Here is a 20,933-nt window from a genome sequence, read left to right as displayed (position 1 = left end):
CAAGCACCAGATGGGATATATTACTAATATTAATCTGGATAATAAGGAAAGGGAGGAGGGAAATCAAGATTTACTACAAGACCAATATGTCTCATGATACCCGTGGCCTGCTGGGTAAGTAAAGGAGTCAGCGACTTTGTGCTCCGTCACAACTCTTAACAGTATGGTGTCCTAATAACACAGATTTTGTTAACAATGCAGCAGCAAGGCAGCCCACAACCAGACAGGCCCTTCTGGCATTTGCCAGAATTGCCAAATGGCCAGTCCGGCCCTGCAAGAGGGAATTGCACAAGAAGGGCTGTGGAGTTGGAGTTAGTGTCCATTTTAGTGGGCTCATAAAATATATAATAAATTGGGTGCAGTAGTGAAATGATGTATGTGTTGTAAATTTTTTCATAAGAATTTGGGAAAGTTATAATATGTCCTATAAATGTCTGTTCTGTTCCTGATCTGAGGATCTTGGCTTTTAGTAGAGATGAATCTGTGCTGCACTTTATGTACATGATCAGTAGTGACCAGTACTGAGGAGTCGGAGTCAGAGAAATGGAGGAGTTGGAGTCGGAGGTTTGGCTTATCGACTACACAGGCCTGTGCACAAGCCTTGAAAAATAAGAATCAACACTGTAAATATTGAGTCTCTGCATAAACTTGATGTATTTGCCAATAATAGTTTTGACATACATAAAATTTTACATAAGTAACCGTAGTAACATCAGTATAAAAGACCTAAAAGCACAAGCAGCAGACTTTGCGAAAACCAAAATTTGTGTCGGCTTCAAAACATTTGTCCATGACTTTACAGGCCTTGAGCAATAGAGATTAAGCCATTAAACGAAGACCTTAGGTACAATGTAACATAAGTATCTGTAAGAAACGGTCCTAAAATTCTTGTACTTTTTTTGTTTAAATCCGTTATGTAATTTTGTTGGGGAAATGTGTGGAAAATCCACAGGGAAAAACCCCCAGCAAATTCTGCTAGCAACCCATAGGCTAGTTTCACACTAGTGTTTGGCAGGGCTGTGGATGTCAGCCTTCTTCCTCCGTTAAGCCCTGCCCACTGCCACACCTCTTCTTTTAGCTCCGCCTATGTCTGCATGCGTCCTATCTTTAACATTGAGTACGCAGGCCATGCGGATGTATGCAGATGCCTCCACGTGTCGTTTTGACGCTGCACCGACCGCAATAAAATGCAGCATGCTGCGTTCGACGCAGTTCAGCGCAGCGTCAAAACGAGGCATACGGAGGCATCCGCATACATCCACATGGCCTGCGTACTCAATGTTAAAGATAGGGTACGCAGGATGCATGCAGATGTAGGCGGAGCTGAAGGAAGGGGTGTGGCAGTGGGTGGGGCTTCACAAAGGAAGAAGGCTGCCATCTACAGCCCTGCCGAACGCAAGTCTGAAACCAACACATACAGATCATAAAGTGACTTTATGGCCAGATCCGAAACCCTAAAGCCTCATTTAGCCTTACCTTAGATGTTGCTATACCTGGAAAAATGTACAGAACTGCTGTTCCTCATATAGAAAACTGCTAAATGGAATATATTTTGTATAATGTCTTCTGTAGTTTTACTTGTCAATTGCAATATGATCCTACTGTACTGAATTTGATAATTATCTTTCTATAAAAATGTGTAGACACATCAACTGAAGAGAATTGGTCAAAGTTGTGAGTGCGTAGAATCACAATTAATAAATCCTTCATAAAAATTGAAGTCAAAATCTGTAATGCTGTTGATAAGCCCCTGATGTATCCTGAAAGATGAGAAAAAGAGGTTAGATTATACTCACCCAGGGGCGGTCCCGCTGCTGGTCCGGTCCGGCACCTCCTATCTTCATCAGATGACGTCCTCTTCTTGTCTTCATGCTGCGGCTCCGTTGAGGGCAGAGCAAAGTACTACAGTGCGCAGGCACCGGGAAAGGTCAGAGAGGCCCAGCGCCTGCGCACTGCAGTACTTTGCTCTGCCCTCAACAGCAGATGCCGCTCTTGCAGGTCAGATCGGGGGCTTATCTACAGCATTATAGAAGTGGTCGTAACTCGTATCGGCCAAACCTGGTGACAGGTTCCCTTTAAGTGAATCACATAGGCCTTCATGTGTCTATTTGATAGATCGAGTATGTAAAACACCCAAGTTTTTATGTAATATTGGTGTCGCATCTGATTTTTGCTGCTCATGATCATAAAATACAAATCGGCCATGCTCCTTCTTGCATGATTGCAGCTCTGGTGTTTCAGAGAAAAAATAGTTTGAAGAGCCATATAGAGGCCTGCCAATCATCTACAGTGATGGCATCGGACTAGCTGCTTATTCACCTATAGTCACCATTCTGCTCTTCAAACTGTTCTCTCCGAAATGCCAGAGAGTTTCACAGGAAAGCAATCATGTAGCCAGGCTCTGATTCATGCTGACAATTTTTTTTGCAGCATGAATTGACTTTTTCCACTGCATGATATTGACCAATCATAAGCGGACAGTGTCATTAAGAAAAAAAAATCAACCCCCCAGTGGTCAGACCCAGCTTTTTATATGTGATATGAAATTGATGTGTCTTCCCAGCAGAGGAGAGCAGCGCTGACCTCTATATTGCTGTATATAGGAAAAATCTCAGTCTCCTATGACTACTAGCCACAGGCTGGCTTTCATTGGAGTGCCATCATAACAAGTTCGGGGGTCTTCAGCAGGCTGTCATATCAATCCATCAGTGCCACGGAATTGGTATGGCCAATGGGCAGTTAGAACAGCATTGACAGCGGCATTCAACAGGTTATCAGAGCTCTGATCCATGCATGGTTCTTAGGTTGGGTTCACATTGCGTCAATGGCAATGCACTGACGGCATCTGTTACACAGCGGCACTATCGCAATGTAACGGATGTGTTAGCGCACCCATTGGCTGCCACTATGTAGCGCACGCTTTAGCGATGTGCCGTCATTTTGTGACGGACCCTCGGACGCAGGCTGCAGCGTTTCTGAGTCTGTCACCGATAGTGTAGGTGGAGCTTCTGTGCTATCGCATAACGCGATCTTTAAAAGGCACTAGCCTTGGTGCAGTCCATTTAATGCATGCATTGAACGGACTGCACCATCGCGATGTGAACCCTGCTTTAGAAGTAGATGATGGCTAAAGGCTGAATAACACAGCCATACTCTGCCAGCAAAGTTGCTGGCTCAGCCGCTGCTCCCGCATCAGTCATGGAGCTGACATATGTTGTAACTGTTAGTGATGAGTGAGCATGCTCGGATAAGGTGTTATCTGAGCATGCTTGAGTGCTATAGAGCATCTTCAGCGTGCTCGAATAATATGTTTGCTTCGCCGTGGCTTCTTGTCTTGCAGCTGTTAGGCAGCCGCAACGCATGGAGGGATTACCTGTTTTGTGTGTTAGCATGCTTGGATAAAGCCTTATCAGAGGACGTTCGTTCATCACTAGTTATGACCTTAGATTTCCCCTTTTTAAAGCAGTGATCTGATTTTTGATGGATTAATTAAACTGGACTTTTATAATATTTTTGGTGTCAGATTACCCTCCACCACCCCTGCCCCACCCCTCTTTATTCTTAAAAAAAAAATGAACATTTGCAAACACTTTTATCAAGTACATGCAACACAAAAATCCGATTTGACAGTAGGTCATATTCTGATGAAAGGGAGAAATTAATGGGGATGTCCAGTAAATCAATCTGCAGACCTATGACAACCTTCCCCCCCCCCCCCCCCCAAAGCACACACCCTGTGCTCTGCAGGGATTTGCCGGTTTCTGACCCGGGACAGGAGGGTATGTATGAGTTATACATACTCACAGCCGGTGGGAACGCAGAATCGCTTCCATACACTTGTATGAAGCAAAGCCGTGCCTTCTAGTCAGCCATGCCCACTGGACGGGCCCTGGCCTGGAGTATGTATAACGCATACATACCTTCTGGTCCCGGGTCAGAAGCTGGCGAATCTCCGCAGCGCGCATAATGAGTGCACTGGGTGGATTCATGTGACTGTAGACTTATCAATTTGGATCGGACAACCCCTTTAATATGACATTGTAGTCTGATTGGAAATATGGAAGATATTTGCTAACTAGTACCACAGAGTAAACGGACCTGCAATATAGACATGTGATGTTAAGCATTTTGCAGATCGACAACTTTACTTTTAGATAATGGCAATATAACCACAGTCAGATTGTCAGATGAGCAGGCCTCCCATTTATATGACATTTGTACCAAAAATTTCAGGTACGTCAAAGTAAAAATTTTGATAGCCCATCCGTTGGTTATTGGATCGATTGAAGAAAAGAACTTTGATAAAAACTTTGAAAATCTACTGCTGTCAAGAAAAAAGTCCGAAAATGACCTTTTAGCTGATGCATCGTTTCTATAGTGCGTAGCAGCACAGTAGAAGCAGAGCTTTACATTCCTTTTAGAGCAATGGCTTACTTTAATGATTTATTTCATAGAATTGCAAAAGTCAGACTTTCTAAATAGTTGTTTGAATTGCTTTCTGAACTAGCAGGCTTTTCCTTTAGCAAAGGTGAAAGCAATTCTCTGCACTGTAAAACGACTGAATGAAATAACATTACAAGTTCAGTAAGTTCCCTATACTTTCAACTATAAAGTGCATGGCTTCTAAATGAAGCCGCCCGAAGAGTGAATAGGTCTATATATTGTCTTACCTTTTTTGTTACATTACAGCCTGTGTTTAAATATTGCTGTAAGCCGATTTGTGTGTGATGCATCAGCACTAAATGGGCTAAGTTGATGACGTTAGAAAAATATAGGAATAAATTAAATTTATGGGATTAAAATTACTAAAAATTGGCATGTGCATATGTATTTACCCCTGTTGCAATGAAGTCGCCTAAACATTTCTGGTGCAATTACCTTCATAAGTCACATGCTTAGTGAAAGGAAGTCCACTTGTGTGCGATCTAAGGGCATGTGCACACGATAAGTAAGGCTGCTTTCACACTGGCGTCGGTATGGGGCTGTCGCGCTGCGTCGGCCCAACGTACCGACGCATACTGTGAAAAAAATGCCCGACGTGGGCAGCGGAAGCAGTCTTAGGACGCTTCTGCTGTCCCATTGCAAGGTCCGGGGAGGAGGGGGCGGAGCTTCGGCCGCGCATGCGCGGGCGAAAATGGCGGTCTCGACGTACAAAAAACGTTACATGTAACTTTTTTTGTGGCAGCGGTCCGCCAAAACACGACGCAACCGTCGCACGACGGTTGCGACGTGTGGCACTGCGTCGCTAATAAAAGTCTATGGAGAAAAAACACATCCTGCGGGCAACTTTGCAGGAGCCGTTTTTCCTCCACAACGACTCATTGCGACGTGCAGTGCCCGACGCTAGTGTGAAAGTAGCCTAAACTCTGCGGGTTGGACTCTTGCACAGCATCTAACCCTCAGCCTCCAGATGTTACAACATAGTGAATGGGATCACCTGTGGAGATGGACATGTGGTGCATCTTTCCAGACTGCAGCATGTCTATATATCTTGCTGAGATGCGAGCCTCCGCAAGATAAATTACACCCGTACAATATTTTGGATGCTGTGAATCTGCACGGTTCAGTGAATACATGCAAATTCAAATACGTTCAGTAGCCGCAGCGCTTTGGACACAGTGGACATGTGCTGCGTCCGAAGCGCTGCCCATTACTGAACGTGTGCACATACCTTAAATGTCACATGGTCTGTCAGTATATACACACCTTTTCTGAGAGACCACAGACGCTGCAGCACCATTAAGCAAAAGGCATCACTAACCAAACAACACTATGAAGACCAAAAAGTTCTCTAAACGAGTCAGGGACAAAGTTGTTAAGTACAAATCAAGGTTGAGTTATAGAAAAAAAAAAAGAACAAACTATAAAAATAACCAAATCTCTGATGACCCCCTTCGAGCACTATCAAATCCATTATCGTTAAATGGAAAGAACATAGTTCCACAACAAACCTGCCAGGAGTGAGCCGCCCATCAAAACTCTCAGCCAGGGCAAGGAGGGGATTAATCAGAGAGACAGCACAGAGACCAATGGTAACCCTGAATAAGCTGCAGCATTCCCAAGCAGAGACTGGAATATCTGATTATACGGTCACCACAATAAGCGGTACATCAGGGGTGTCAAACTGCATTCCTCGAGGGCCTCAAACCATGCGTGTTTTCAAGATTTCCTTCTCATTGCACAAGGTGCTGGAATCATTCTGTGCAGGTGATTAAATGATCACCTGTGCAATACAAGGAAATCCTGAAAACATGACTTGTTTGCAGCCCTTGAGGAATGCAGTTTGACACCCCTGCTGTACATACCATACTCTTCACATTTATAGAAGAGTGGGCAGAAAAAGCCTTTACTTATACAAATTGTGAGGCTGGTTTTGATTTGCCCAAAAGACATGTGGGAGACTCCCCAAATGTATAGAGGTGTTGTGGTCAGATGAGACCAAAATTGAACTTTTTGGCCACAAAGGTAAACGCTATGTCTGGCGCCAAGCCAACAGCACTCGTCACCTGAAGAACATCATCCTCACAGTGAAACATGGTGGCAGCAGCATTATGCTGTGGGGATGTTTTTTGGCAGCAGGGTAAAGGAAAATCGTCTGAGCCGAGGAGAAGATGGATGGTGCGAAATACAAGATTATTCTTGAGCAAAACCAGTCTTTTATTGATTTGAGTCTAGGACGGAGGTTCATCTTCCCACAAGACAATGACCCAAAGCATACTGGTAAAGCAACATTCAAGCAGTTTAAGGGGAAACATGCAAATGTTTTCGAGTGGCCCAATCAAAGCCCAGACCTTAATCCAATTCAGAATCTGTGGTCAGACGTGAAGATTGATGTTCACCAGAGGAAACCATCTCACTTAAAGGAACTAGCTCAGTTTTGCCCTGAGGAATGAGCAAAAATCCCAGTGATAAGATGTGGAAATCTCTTAGAGATTTATCCAATGTGATTTCCATCTGTAATTGCCACAAAAGGACCCTCTGCCAAGTACTGACTTTAGGGGGGTGAACAGTTATGCACACTGAAGTTTTCAGTTATTTTGTCCTAATCATTGTGTGCTTCACAGTAAAAAGAAAACCAAATGTTCAAAGATGTAGTCATGTTCTTTACATGAACTGATGCAAACCCTCAAAAAAACAATGAATTTCCAGTTTGTGTGGTAGCAAAACACAAAAAATGCCAAGGTAGTGAATACCTTTGCAAGCCACTGTGTGTATATATTTGTATGTGTCTATAAATATATAATGCATATGTATGTATATATTTTATATAGTGCACACTCATCCCTGCAGTTCACTTTTCCTCTTAGCCTTTCTTCAGCTTCCATCTTGGTTCCCAGATTTAACCCTGCATTTTACTGCTCTTTGCTCTGATATCTATCCCATGATACAGCAGTAGAACACCAGATGGACAGCAAGTGCCATTACCATTCCTTTCTTCTGGGAGGACACTTTATCCTTTCCTCTATATTCTCTTAAGTGAGCAAATATATTACCATTATAAAGTCAGGAAGGCTCAACTGTGATCTGCTCCATTACAACTGTATGACAGAAGTGTAGTCCTCATCAGTAACTGTGATGGGCGCTTCCTACGGGGATTACTGGTGACAGGGTGGGTCACCATGGGATCAAATAATCTAACATGCAGCAAATATGCTGTGAATCTTCATACAGAACAATTAAATAGCTATTGTGATCTCATATCTTTTTATATCTAGTGAATGGTGCTGGCCTGGCCATGGCAACAATGGATATCATAAAGCTTCATGGAGGAACGCCAGCAAATTTCTTGGATGTTGGTGGAGGTGCGACTGTCCACCAAGTAACAGAAGCCTTCAGACTTATCACATCGGATAAAAAGGTACCAGTCACTTTCCTTTTTGCCCGTTATGATGCTAGTAAAATGTCTGAATGGAATCACTTAACCAAGTCTTATACATGACTATGAGAACGCATGAATTTCAACTTGGAAGTTTATTTATAAATGATCTGTTATGCCGGTAATTCTTCATACAGTATTGTTTGTCTGGTGTCTTAAAGCCCTTTTATTGTTGACTTTGCTTAATATGTGCCTAAGATGATAAAATATCTCCCCATAATTCCATAGCTCAGAGAGAGACCGAACACATTGATATGTCAAATTAGAGAAAATTTCCCTTTAGGCACATTTAATGCTCCTTTTCTTCTCTCCCCACTGCTGCCTGAACGAGTTCATTGGCAAGATCCGTCTCCAGAGTTCACACAAGCACACACACAGAAGAGGAGACCCTGCTCCTCTAAGTTTCCATAGCACATTCTCATACGCAGCAGTACTGGGGTGAGATAAAACGCTTACTGGAAAGCTGCAGTACTATCTCTGTTTCTGCCTCACTATCACTCTCCATCTGCTTTCTCCTCTCTGAAGACTTTTATGGACATTTGTTTTTTAGTTAGAGATACGCTTTGTTAACCAGATTGTATTAGACATCAAGTTCTTGGTTAAAAAGAAATGTGACATTTTATGCTGGTTTTGAAGTACAAAATAATAGTGCTAAATTCTCAGACCTGTGGGTGTAACGTATTAAACCTGAATCACGTCTCTGGTTATGTAACACGTTTCAGATTCACACCTACAGATTGTTTCCTGTGGAGTGTTTCCCTTGTACATTCGGCAAAATGATGTCCCTGGAATTTTCTGAATGACTTCTAGCACTGCTGGTTTTTTCTTGCTGTCCTCACCGTATTTGCTAATTTGCACTGCTCCTCTTTAGTATTGATGTATACCACTGTCATTATTTGTTCCATTTAGGTTTTGGCTATCCTAGTGAATATTTTTGGTGGAATTATGAGATGTGACGTTATTGCACAAGGCATTATAATGGCTGTAAAAGATCTGGAACTTAGGATACCTATTGTGGTCCGCTTACAAGGTAAATAAATAACTTAATTTGTTTGAACTTGTTAACTCTGTTTAATTCAACTTTCTTTTATTGGAAATCTGTCACCAGGTTTTTGCCGCCTGATCTGAGAGCGATATGATGTAATATAGTAACATAGTTATTAAGGTTGAAGGAAAACTATAGGTCCATCTAGTTCAACCCATAGCCTAACCTAACATGCCCTAACATGTTGATCCAGAGGAAGGCAAAAAAAAACCCATGTGGCAAAGAGTAAGCTCCACACGGGGGAAAAAATTCCTTCCCGACTCCAAATTACTTAAATTTAAGTAATGAATCACTCATTACAACATCATACGGCAGAGAGTTCCATAGTCTCACTGCTCTTAGGGTATGTGCACATGTTGCAGATTTGCTGCTGATCCGCAGCGTTTTTTGCGGTGCAGAAACTCTGCAGATCCGCAAATGATTTACAGTACAATGTAAATCAATGTGAAAAAAAAACGCTGTGCTGATGGTGCGGAAAATTCCGTGCGGATTAAAAGAAGTAGCATGTCACTACTTTTTTGCGGATCTGAAGCGTTTTTGTACCCATTCCATTATAAAACTCCGCAGGGGTAAAAAACGCAGTAAATCTGCAAAAAATCCGCACCAAAAACGCACAAAATCCGCACAAAAAACGCAACAAATCTTCACCTGCGTTTTCTGCCAAGAGATGCAGAATCCGCACCAGAAATTCCTAAGCCTAATCCGCAACGTGTTCACATAGCCTTTACAGTAAAGAATCCACGTCTGTTGTTATACTTAAACATTCTTTCCTCCAGACATAGAGGATGCCCCCTTGTCCCTGTCTCAGGTCTACGAGTAAAAAGATCATCAGAAAGGTCTTTGTACTATCTCCTCATGTATTTATACATTAAAATAAGATCACCCCTTAGCCTTCGTTTTTCCAAACTAAATAAGCCCAAGGTTATGTGCCCACGTTGCAGAAATGCTGCGGAAATTTCCGCAGCATTTCCACAACTCCCTGCTGCGGGTAAAAGGCAGGCGGAATTCGCATGCATTTTCCCGCAAAACACAAGCTTTTTGCAAGCGTTTTTAGCTTGCAGAATGCTAGCGTTTTCCAAGCGATTTGAAGCATCGCTTGGAAAAGTGATTGACAGGTTGGTCACACTTGTCAAGCATAGTGCTTGACAAGTGTGACCAACTTTTTACTATTTATGCTGCCTATGCAGCATCAATAGTAAAAGATAGAATGTTAAAAATATTAATAATAAAAAAAGGTTATTCTCACCTCCAGACGGCCCCCGATCTCCTCAGTGGTACGTTCCGTTCCCACAAAGGACCTTTTGTGACATCACGGTCGCGTGACTGCGACGTCATCCCGGGTCCTTCGCGCAATGCATCCCTGGGAACGGAAGCCGCCGCGTGCACCGCTTAGAGGCGGGATGACTCCGGGGGCCATCAGAAGGTAAGTATATCCCTATTCTTTTATTTTAATTCTTTTTTTTTTTTTATAGAAATATGGTTCCCAAAGGCCTGGAGGAGAGTCTCCTCTTCTCCAGACCTGGGTACCATCCGCACATGAAGCGCTCACTTTACACATGGTGGGCATAGCCACATGCGTAAAGTGAGCGTCTCAATGCAACCCTATGGCTGCGGAATCACCGCGATTCCTTAGAAATGAACATGCTGCTGATTTTACTGCTATGTGATTCCGCAGCATGGGAACAGCAACTGCGGAATCCCATAGGATTGCATGGAAATTAGGTTTTTAAGCGTTTTTATGCGTTTCTGCTGCGGCAGAAACGCATAAAAACGCAACGTGGGCACACAGCCCAAGTGTAATAACCTGTCTTGGTATTGCAGACCCCCCAGTCCTCTAATTACCTTGAATCCCCGCCCCGCAGTGTCTTCTGATTTATTCTCACTGCGGGGCTGGGAGTCACAGGCAGAGCGGCCGCACAGGCGCAGTCAGCTAGACTGCATATGAGCACAGAGGACAGGCAGCGCAGGAGAAAAGAGCACAGGCGCCGGCTCATTTCAAAACAGCGGTGAGGAGGCGGCGCCAAGAAGATTTGAGTGACGGCTGTGTGGCGTCTGCAGCAGGGGGGAAAGGCCGGCCTCCAGGACTGAAGACCAGGTATTTAGGACAAATTACAAAACAGATTATTTCTGCAGTTACAGCACCCAGAACTAAAAGAGCCACCTTGTCAGAATGCAGCATTACTGCTGCATAGGGTGGATCTTTTAGTTTCAAACGCCTGGGGGGTGGGGGGTGGGGTGGGGGGGTGGACAGGTTCCCTTTACAGATTAAAAATAATGGTCTATCAATGACTGTACTTAATTCCTGCAGTACTCGAGGGTGTATCCCATCCGGGCCTGGAGATTCGTCAATTTTAGTGATTTTTAGACGACGCCGTACTTCCTGCTGGGTTAAGCAGGTGACATTTAATGGGGAATTTTTTTTTATCACTGATCATATTGTCTGCTATGGGATTTTCTTGTGTAAATACTGTTAAAAAAAAAGTCATTTAGCATATTGGCTTTTTCCTCCTCCTCATCCACCATTTCACCCACACTATTTTTAAGGCTTGAAAATGGATATTACATCTGAAACGTTGCCACGCCGTTCAGGCATTAAAGTCCACTTTTTTTCAGTTGTTTTGTGCTGCTTTCCTTTTTTTGATTTTACTATTTATGTAGTTATAGAATATTTGGGGATTATTTTTACTCTCTGGCAATGAGTCTCTCTGTATCAATCTTTGCTGCATTGATTTGCTTTTTACTGAATTTATTTAATTTTCTGTATTTAATGCTTCATCACTACCTACTTCCTTTTATTCTCTAAATGCTTTCTTTCTCCTTCGCCTCATTGGGGGACACAGGACTGTGGGTTTATGCTACTGCCGCCAGGAGGCTGACACTAAGTAAACATAAAATAAGTTTAACTCCTCCGACGTACACCCTGACACTGGCTGAAGGCGAACCCAGTTCATGCTTAGTGTCTGAAGGAGGCACAGGGGTCTGGTTTCCAGACCTCCCATATTTTTTTCTCTGCGCCTTGGAAGCGAGACAGGGGCGACGGACCCTCCCCAAACCATCAACGGGCAAGCACGTGGAGTGTCATCTCCACGTATCCTTTCCCGCAACGTGGGACCACTTGCCAGACTTGGCACTGACCACCCTAAAGTAACGAATCCCTAGGCTGTACAGGTGCATATGTGCAGTCCGTGCAGCCCCCACTGCATCACCAATGCTTAGACAGCGGTGATAGAAGGAGGCGGACGGTCCCTCTCCTCATCCCCTGAAAGGAAGATGGAGTTAGGGTGCCTGCACTGTCCTTTATACAGCCCCCTCTAACCTTAGGATCCTCGCGTGGGGGGCTCCTGTGGCAGCAGCGCATCATGGAGGGCAGCGGGCGCCGCGGCCTTTCTGTTGCTGGTGGCGCTGCGGACTTTCAGCTGTCAGCGGCGCCGCGTTTTTTTTTGGCTACTTGCCTCGCCGGATATCCCACCGTCAACTTCCGGTCGGATGGGGGCCGACTAATCTAGTCCCCGGCTTCTGACATACTAGGTCACGGGCGGAAGCCCTGCCCCTTCAGGCCTCGTCATCTGCCCCTCATCCTCACCGAACACTGGGGAAAAAATTTAGGCCCTGGCTGGCCTCCTATAGGCCGCAATGCCGCCATTTCCGGCGGTACTGCCCACCAATGGAGCGCTCCATTAAGAAAGTCAGCACTGATGCATCGCCTTGTGACAGGTTCCACAGGACGGACGGGGACACAGGACTGGGGTAAGTGCTACTCTCCCCAGCCTGACAGCTGCAATATCTGTTTTACTGCAGCCTATCTAGTAGCTCTGATTCTAGCATTTGCGGGGCACCATATCTACAAGGACCAAATCTCATATGGTTTTATATACTGCATGTGTAGCCTGTCGGTCTGCTTTTCCGCATGCCCAGAGTAATTGTCTCTGCGAGGCCTCTCATCGCGCTGTCGGGACGTGAGCATGTGCATGCCAATGTTGCATGTCGGATCAGAGAGTTGATAGGAGCTCCACTGACCCCGGGAATGCTGACACGCACGAAGGATCATTTATGTTTGCGTTTTAAAAATTGAATACAAATGAATGTGGCAGGTCTCCTCCAGAAAGACGCTGATTTTCTTATTCTGAAGAAGGGAGATTTATTTTTTAAATCTTGACCCAAGCGCCGCCCCCAGCAGCTTGCTGCCCTAAGCAAAGGGCCTTTGGTGCTTAGTGGCAAATACTGGTCTTGATGTATTGCTTCCCACTAAATTACTGTAAAAGGTTCTAGTAAGGCCGGGGTCACACATGCGTGTTTTACGGACGTAAGAGCGCAGAAACTACGTCCGTAAAACTCGCATAACATACGGCACAATTATTCTCAATGGGGCTGCTCCTATCAGCCGTATATTACGGATCCGTAATATACGGCTTTCTACGGCCGTACAAAATCGCAGCATGCTGCGTTTGTCAGCGTATTGCGCAAAAAAATCGCCAATGAAAGTCTATGGGGGCGAGAAAAATAGGGATTCCACACGGACCAGCAGTGTGACTTGCGAGAAATACGTAGCGGTGTTAGTGAAAAGTCGGTAATTCAATTGCCGGCTTTTCATTTCTCCTGCACAAACCCGACAGGATATGAGACATGGTTTACATACAGTAAACCATCTCATATCCCCATTTTTTTTGCATATTGCACACTACTAATGTTAGTAGTGTGTATGTGCAAAATTTCAGCGCTGTAGCTGCTAAAATAAAGGGTTAAATGGCGGAAAAAATTGGCGTGGGCTCCCGCGCAATTTTCTCCGCCAGAATGGTAAAGCCAGTGACTGAGGGCAGATATTAATAGCCAGGAGAGGGTCCATGGTTATTGCCCCCCCCCCCCTGGCTACAAACATCTGCCCCCAGTCACCCCAGGAAAGGCACATCTGGAAGATGCGCCTATTCTGGCACTTGGCCACTCTCTCCCCACTCCCTGTAGCGGTGGGATATGGGGTAATGAAGGGTTAATGCCACCTTGCTATTGTAAGGTGACATTAAGCCAGATTAATAATGGAGAGGCGTCAATTATGACACCTATCCATTATTAATCCAATTGTATGAAAGGGTTAAAAAACACACACACAGATGATTTAAGAGTATTTTAATGAAATAAACACAGCGGTTGTTTTAATAATTTATTGCTCTCTCAATCCATCAGCAACACCCTCGCTTGGCAAAATAATAAACGCACAAGATACATACCCTCAGCTGAACTGTCACGTCCAACGAGGTAATCCATCTGAAGGGGTTAACTAATATTACAGGCACGAGCTGCGATAAACCACTCGCTCGTGCCTGTAATCCCCGGGTGCTGAAAGGAAAGCAGAGTGATCTATACTTACATTCAGTCGCGGTGAGGCACCCTCTGGTGGATGTTCTCATGAACTGCAGCCTGGGAACTTTTTCCCACGCTCCAGGTCATATGAGGACATCCACCAGGGGGCGCATCACCGCGACTGAAGGAAATATAGGTCAATGACCTACATTTCATTCATTCGCCGGGGATTACAGGCACGGAGCACAGCTGCATTAGCAGGGCTCCTGCCTGTAAAATATTTTAACCCCTTCAGATGGATTACTTCGTGGGACGTGACGGTTCAGCTGAGGGTATGTATCTTGTGCGTTTATTATTTTGCCAAGCGAGGGTGTTGCTGATGGATTGAGAGAGCAATAAATTATTTAAAACAAACGCTGTGTTTATTTCATTAAAATACTTTTAAATCGTGTGTGTGTGTGTTTTTTAACCCTTTCATACAATTGGATTAATAATGGATAGGTGTCATAATTGACGCCTCTCCATTATTAATCTGGCTTAATGTCACCTTACAATATCAAGGTGGCATTAACCCTTCATTACCCCATATCCCACCGCTACAGGGAGTGGGAAGAGAGTGGCCAAGTGCCAGAATAGGCGCATCTTCCAGATGTGCCTTTTCTGGGGTGGCTGGGGGCAGATGTTTTTAGCCACGGGGGGCCAATAACCATGGACCCTCTCCTGGCTATTAATATCTGCCCTCAGTCACTGGCTTTACCATTCTGGCGGAGAAAATTGCGCGGGAGCCCACGCCAATTTTTTCCGCCATTTAACCCTTTATTTTAGCAGCTACAGCGCTGAAATTTTGCACATACACACTACTAATATTAGTAGTGTGGAATATGCAAAAAAAAGGGGGATATGAGATGGTTTACTGTATGTAAACCATGTCTCATATCATGTCGGGTTTGTGCAGGAGAAATGAAAAGCCGGCAATTGAATTACAGGCTTATCACAGATATCGCGCTGAATGACATCTAAATACAGAATATATATATATGTGTCTCAATGACATATATACACTCACTGGCCACTTTATTAGGTACACCTGTCCAACTTCTTGTTAACACTTAATTTCTAATCAGCCAATCACATGGCGGCAACTCAGTGCATTTAGGCATGTAGACATGGTCAAGACAATCTCCTGCAGTTCAAACCGAGCATCAGTATGGGGAAGAAAGGTGATTTGAGTGCCTTTGAACGTGGCATGGTTGTTGGTGCCAGAAGGGCTGGTCTGAGTATTTCAGAAACTGCTGATCTACTGGGATTTTCACGCACAACCATCTCTAGGGTTTACAGAGAATGGTCCGAAAAAGAAAAAAAATCCAGTGAGCGGCAGTTCTGTGGGCGGAAATGCCTTGTTGATGCCAGAGGTCAGAGGAGAATGGGCAGACTGGTTCGAGCTGATAGAAAGGCAACAGTGACTCAAATCGCCACCCGTTACAACCAAGGTAGGCCTAAGAGCATCTCTGAACGCACAGTGCATCGAACTTTGAGGCAGATGGGCTACAGCAGCAGAAGACCACACCGGGTACCACTCCTTTCAGCTAAGAACAGGAAACTGAGGCTACAATTTGTACAAGCTCATCGAAATTGGACAGTAGAAGATTGGAAAAACGTTGCTTGGTCTGATGAGTCTCGATTTCTGCTGCGACATTCGGATGGTAGGGTCAGAATTTGGCGTAAACAACATGAAAGCATGGATCCATCCTGCCTTGTATGGAGCATCTTTGGGATGTGCAGCCGACAAATCTGCGGCAACTGTGTGATGCCATCATGTCAATATGGACCAAAATCTCTGAGGAATGCTTCCAGCACCTTGTTGAATCTATGCCACGAACAATTGAGGCAGTTCTGAAGGCAAAAGGGGTCCAACCCGTTACTAGCATGGTGTACCTAATAAAGTGGCCGGTGAGTGTGTGTGTATATATATATATATATATATATATATATATATATATATATATATACTGTATATATATATATATACTGTATATATATATACTGTATATATGTTTTAATGAACATTTGAGCAAATAAATCCATTAGATGTCGGTTTTGCAAGCCTGCGCGAAAATCTCGCAGTGCGGATGCCATACGGATTACATACGGAGGATGCCATGCGCAAAATACGCTGACACACCCTGACTACGGATCAATATTTTGGGAACATTTCTCCGTATTACGGCCGTAGTACGGACGTATAATACGTGGCGTATTGTCTTACGCCAGGTGTGACCCCAGCCTAATATGAATATCAAATGATTATACATATTTTGCCCCCATTGATTTCCTTTGCATTCTTTTTCAACGTTTGGGCATAAAATGTGTTTTGTTTTTTTTAGTTGAAAGATAAATGGCATAAGCACATTTTGCTTTACGGATAAATTTATTTTCCGAGTGTTGAGTGCTAGAACACAAGAGGCCTCTATAAAATGCTGGGATTTAATGTTGTTCCAATCTGTGCACCTAATCATATGACCTTTATTCTGGAGGCTTGTTTTTGTCTGTACAATGGACAAATGGGAAAAGAAGAAGAAGATGAGATGATGTAGAAGGAGAGCAAAGATTAATTGGAGGGGTTGTAGGTGAGGGATAGAATAGAAACATCAATACAGACTGTTCAGTCCTTGGAGATGAGTCACCAATAAGCTTTACAAACATATATGGAAAATGCAGTAATTGGTAATTGCTCATAACATCGTACACACAAAGTATGCTACCAGACATGTTTTTTTAGTTTTATACATACAGTAACAGCCCAGTTTAGATCTTTTGAATTTCCACAATAGTGTATCTTATTATCCCAACATGTTTTGTCCCAGCTGTAGAATCCTTGAACCTGTAGGACTAAAGGGATTATCCCATAAACAATTTATCGCACATCCACATTATATATTCTAAATATAGCACATCCAAGCTCTCTCCACCTCCTGTCGCCTCCAGCTCAAAAATATTTCCAGAATCCGTCCTTTCCTCAACCCTCTCTACCAAAATGCTTGTGCATGCCCTAATCATCTCCCGCCTCGACTACTGCAGCATCCTCCTCTGTGGCCTACCTTCTAACACTCTCGCACCCCTCCAGTCCGTCCTTAACTCTGCTGCCCGACTAATTAATCTCTCTCCTCGCTACACTCCTGCTTCCCCCTTTGCAAATCCCTTCACTGGCTCCCAATTTCCCAGCGTATCCAGTTTAAACTACTAACACTGACCTACAGATCCATCCATAACCTTTCTCCTCCATATATCTCTGGACTAATCTCTCAATATCTTCCCTCACGTAATCTCCGGTCCTCCCAAGACCTCCTTCTCTCCTCCACGCTTATTCGCTCCTCACCCAATCGCCTCCAAGACTTCTCCCGAATATCTCCCATCCTCTGGAATTCTGTGCCCCAACACGTCCGGTTATCCACCACATTTGGATCCTTCAAAAGAAACCTGAAAACCCACCTCTTCAAAGAAGCTTACAACCTGTAATGACCACACGGCCACCTCAACACCATCGAAGCTACTGCAACCCCCGACCTACTGTCTCCTTCCCCATAATCCTGTAGAATTTAAGCCCACAAGGGCAGGGTCCTCTCTCCTCTGTATCAGTCTGTCATTGTTAGTTTATTTACTGTAAGTGATATTTGTATTTTGATGTAACCCATTCTCATGTACAGCACCATGGAATTAATGGTGCTATGTAAATAAATAAATAATAATAAATGTATGATAGTTTATTCTCTGACTGCTGAGACTTCCAGTAGTCACAAAAATGAAGAGCTATCAAAGTCCCCTGTGTGAATAGAGCACTAGGGAGCATGTGCAACCACCACTTCTATACACAGTGAATGGAGCAATGGTCACACATGCTCACTACTGATCTGTTCTTATAGAGACTTTCATTTCCCTGTTCATGTGATCGGTCCCCAGTAGTGTTGAGCGATACCGTCCAATACTTGAAAGTATCGGTATCGGATAGTATCGGCCGATACCCGAAAAGTATCGGATATCGCCGATACCGATACCCGATACCAATACAAGTCAATGGGACACCAAGTATCGGAAGGTATCCTGATGGTTCCCAGGGTCTGAAGGAGAGGAAACTCTCCTTCAGGCCCTGGGATCCATATTAATGTGTAAAATAAAGAATTAAAATAAAAAATATTGATATACTCACCTCTCCGGAGGCCCCTGCACCTCACCGCTGTTAACCGGCAGCCTTCTTTGCTTAAAATGAGCGTGTTTAGGGCCTTCCATGACGTCACGGCTTCTGATTGGTCGCGTGCCGCTCATGTGACCGCCAGGCGACCAATCACAAGCCGTGACGTCATTCTCAGGTCCTAAATTCCTAGAATTAGGAATTTAGGACCTGAGAATGACGTCACGGCTTGTGATTGGTCGCGTGACGGTCACGAGCGGCACGCGACCAATCAGAAGCCGTGACATCATGGAAGGTGCTGAACGCGCTCATTTTAAGCAAAGCAGGCTGCCGGTTACTACCAGGGCACGTCAGAGGGTGAGTATATCCCTATTTTTTATTTTAATTCTTTATTTTTTACATGGATATGGATCCCAGGGCCTGAAGGAGAGTTTCCTCTCCTTCAGACCCTGGGAACCATACACTGGGAACTTCCGATTCCCGATACCACAAAAGTATCGGATCTCGGTATCGGAATTCCGATACCGCAAGTATCGGCCGATACCCGATACTTGCGGTATCGGAATGCTCAAGACTAGTCCCCAGCGATCATACATTTATCACTTATCTTGTGGATAACTGATATGTTTATGGAACAGCACCTTTTAATGCTCTGATCACATCTGCTGGATCCATTGTGACAATGCCCGATGGCCCCAATTACTTATAAAGGGGTCTGTCGAGTTCTGCCAAGTTGTCCGTTATTTTGACGGGAGAAGAGTATCGCGGCATGTAGCTCTTTTGTTTCCTGTTTAATATGATGGAATCGGAGATCGAGGCTCTGAAGGAAATAGTTTCCTTCTATAATTTCTAAACTAAAGAACAGGTTTTGGTTTAGTGAGAACTTTATTTTTTTACTAAGTTAGTTTGCCTTTTTTTCCCCTCAGGTACTAGAGTTGATGATGCCAAAGCACTGATAACCGCCAGCGGATTGAAAATACTGGCATGTGATGATCTGGATGAAGCTGCGAAAATGGTAATTGTTAAGAACTTTCTAGCATTGACCTCTCTGAGAAAGAGCTTTAGATTTTATGTCCTCTGAACCTGGCTTATCCGATTAGACGCTTGGAGAGATCATATCTTCAGCTCAGCATGCACAATGGTGCTGATATCACTGTAGGCCCTTCACTTTGAGTTATTCCAACCTGACTGTGCGTTTGTTAAGTCTGGATGATTTCTCATGGGTGCATGAACGTTTTTTTGTTCCACTTTAATAGATTTAGAAATTAGTTAATACTACATTTATTGGTGATCACTTAAAAATCCCTTTTTAGGGTTAAATATGCATCCCTACAACTCTATGGAAGAAATGTAATTTCAGCAGGCTCCACAAAAGTAATTCTATCTATTTTGTTTCTTTCCAACTTTAAGTGGCGTGTAATTACTTCACATGTTATGTTCTCCTGGACTGTTCAGCTTGTATACAAACACACCACTTTCTGTGGGATTTTTTCCATATCACAGAAGTACTTCAGAGCCATCCGCGTGTAATTACTTCACATGTTATGTTCTCCTGGACTGTTCAGCTTGTATACAAACACACCACTTTCTGTGGGATTTTTTCCATATCACAGAAGTACTTCAGAGCCATCCGCTGTGAGATAGAAAGTCTAGCTGAATAAGAATGCATTTTTAATTGACACAAAATGTTTGAAATTGAATTTTAATGTATATTCATAGTTTTTTTTTTCTGTTTATGAAGACATGACTTTCAAACTTTTCAGAACTGAACACTTGCCATAGACATCCACTTATAAAAAATATTTTCAGCGTGTTACTCTTAAGTTTTAAATAAATAGTTATGAAATTTTATACTGATTCATAATATATTTTATTGGTTTTGGAGCTTTCATATTCCTGTTTCAGAGCACCAAATCCTATCAATATGACCATCGTAGCATGATAAAGTGCTTGCTGCAGAGCACTCAGCATTTTTTATGGCAGTTTCCCATAGGGAATGAAGGGACCAGAGGTTGACCATAAGCCCCTCCATTCTAACGGGGATAAAAGTGCCACATTCTGGCCATCAGTGGCAGGTTTCAGCGGTGGGACCTCCACCAATCTGCCATGTTTTGCACATACCACCCTTCTAAGGATGCCATTAAAACCATTCTATAGTTTAGAGGGCCGTGGTTGATTTTATGTAGGGCAGTCTCTCAACTGGCATCCTGCCAGCATAGACCGGAGCTTCTACTGCGATGGGTTATGTCTCTATCAGGTTCTAGAGGCTGACATTTTTATATATTCTTTGCAAACTTGCTCTAGCTCTATGAGACTGGATGCGTCTGTGAATTGCCATTTCTAAATCTTGCCACAGATTCTCAATGGGCTTTAGGTTTGGACTGTGGCTGGGCCATTCACACACATGAATATGGTTTGATCTAAAACATTCCATTGTAGCTCTAGCACTATGTTTAGGCTGGTGGTCCTGCCTGAAGGTGAATATACTCTCCAGTCTCAAGAGTCTTTTGCAGCCTCTAACAGGTTTTCCT

At 43.8% G+C, this 20,933-nt stretch overlaps 1 protein-coding gene across 1 annotated transcript in view; it reads left to right on the top strand.

Annotated features, from left to right (window-relative positions):
* The window catches only part of SUCLA2 (succinate-CoA ligase ADP-forming subunit beta), a 101,037-nt gene that overhangs the window by 72,714 nt on the left and 7,390 nt on the right, over positions 1–20,933 (top strand). The window contains exons 8-10 of the mRNA XM_077297392.1: positions 7,716–7,858; positions 8,786–8,906; positions 19,329–19,417. Of these exons, the coding sequence (XP_077153507.1) occupies positions 7,716–7,858; positions 8,786–8,906; positions 19,329–19,417 (353 nt within the window). The remainder of the gene's footprint in view (positions 1–7,715; positions 7,859–8,785; positions 8,907–19,328; positions 19,418–20,933) is intronic.

This window comes from Ranitomeya variabilis, chromosome 3 (genome assembly GCF_051348905.1).
Source record: "Ranitomeya variabilis isolate aRanVar5 chromosome 3, aRanVar5.hap1, whole genome shotgun sequence".
Lineage (NCBI taxonomy): Eukaryota > Metazoa > Chordata > Amphibia > Anura > Dendrobatidae > Ranitomeya > Ranitomeya variabilis.
This window is presented reverse-complemented; position numbering and strand designations above follow the sequence as displayed.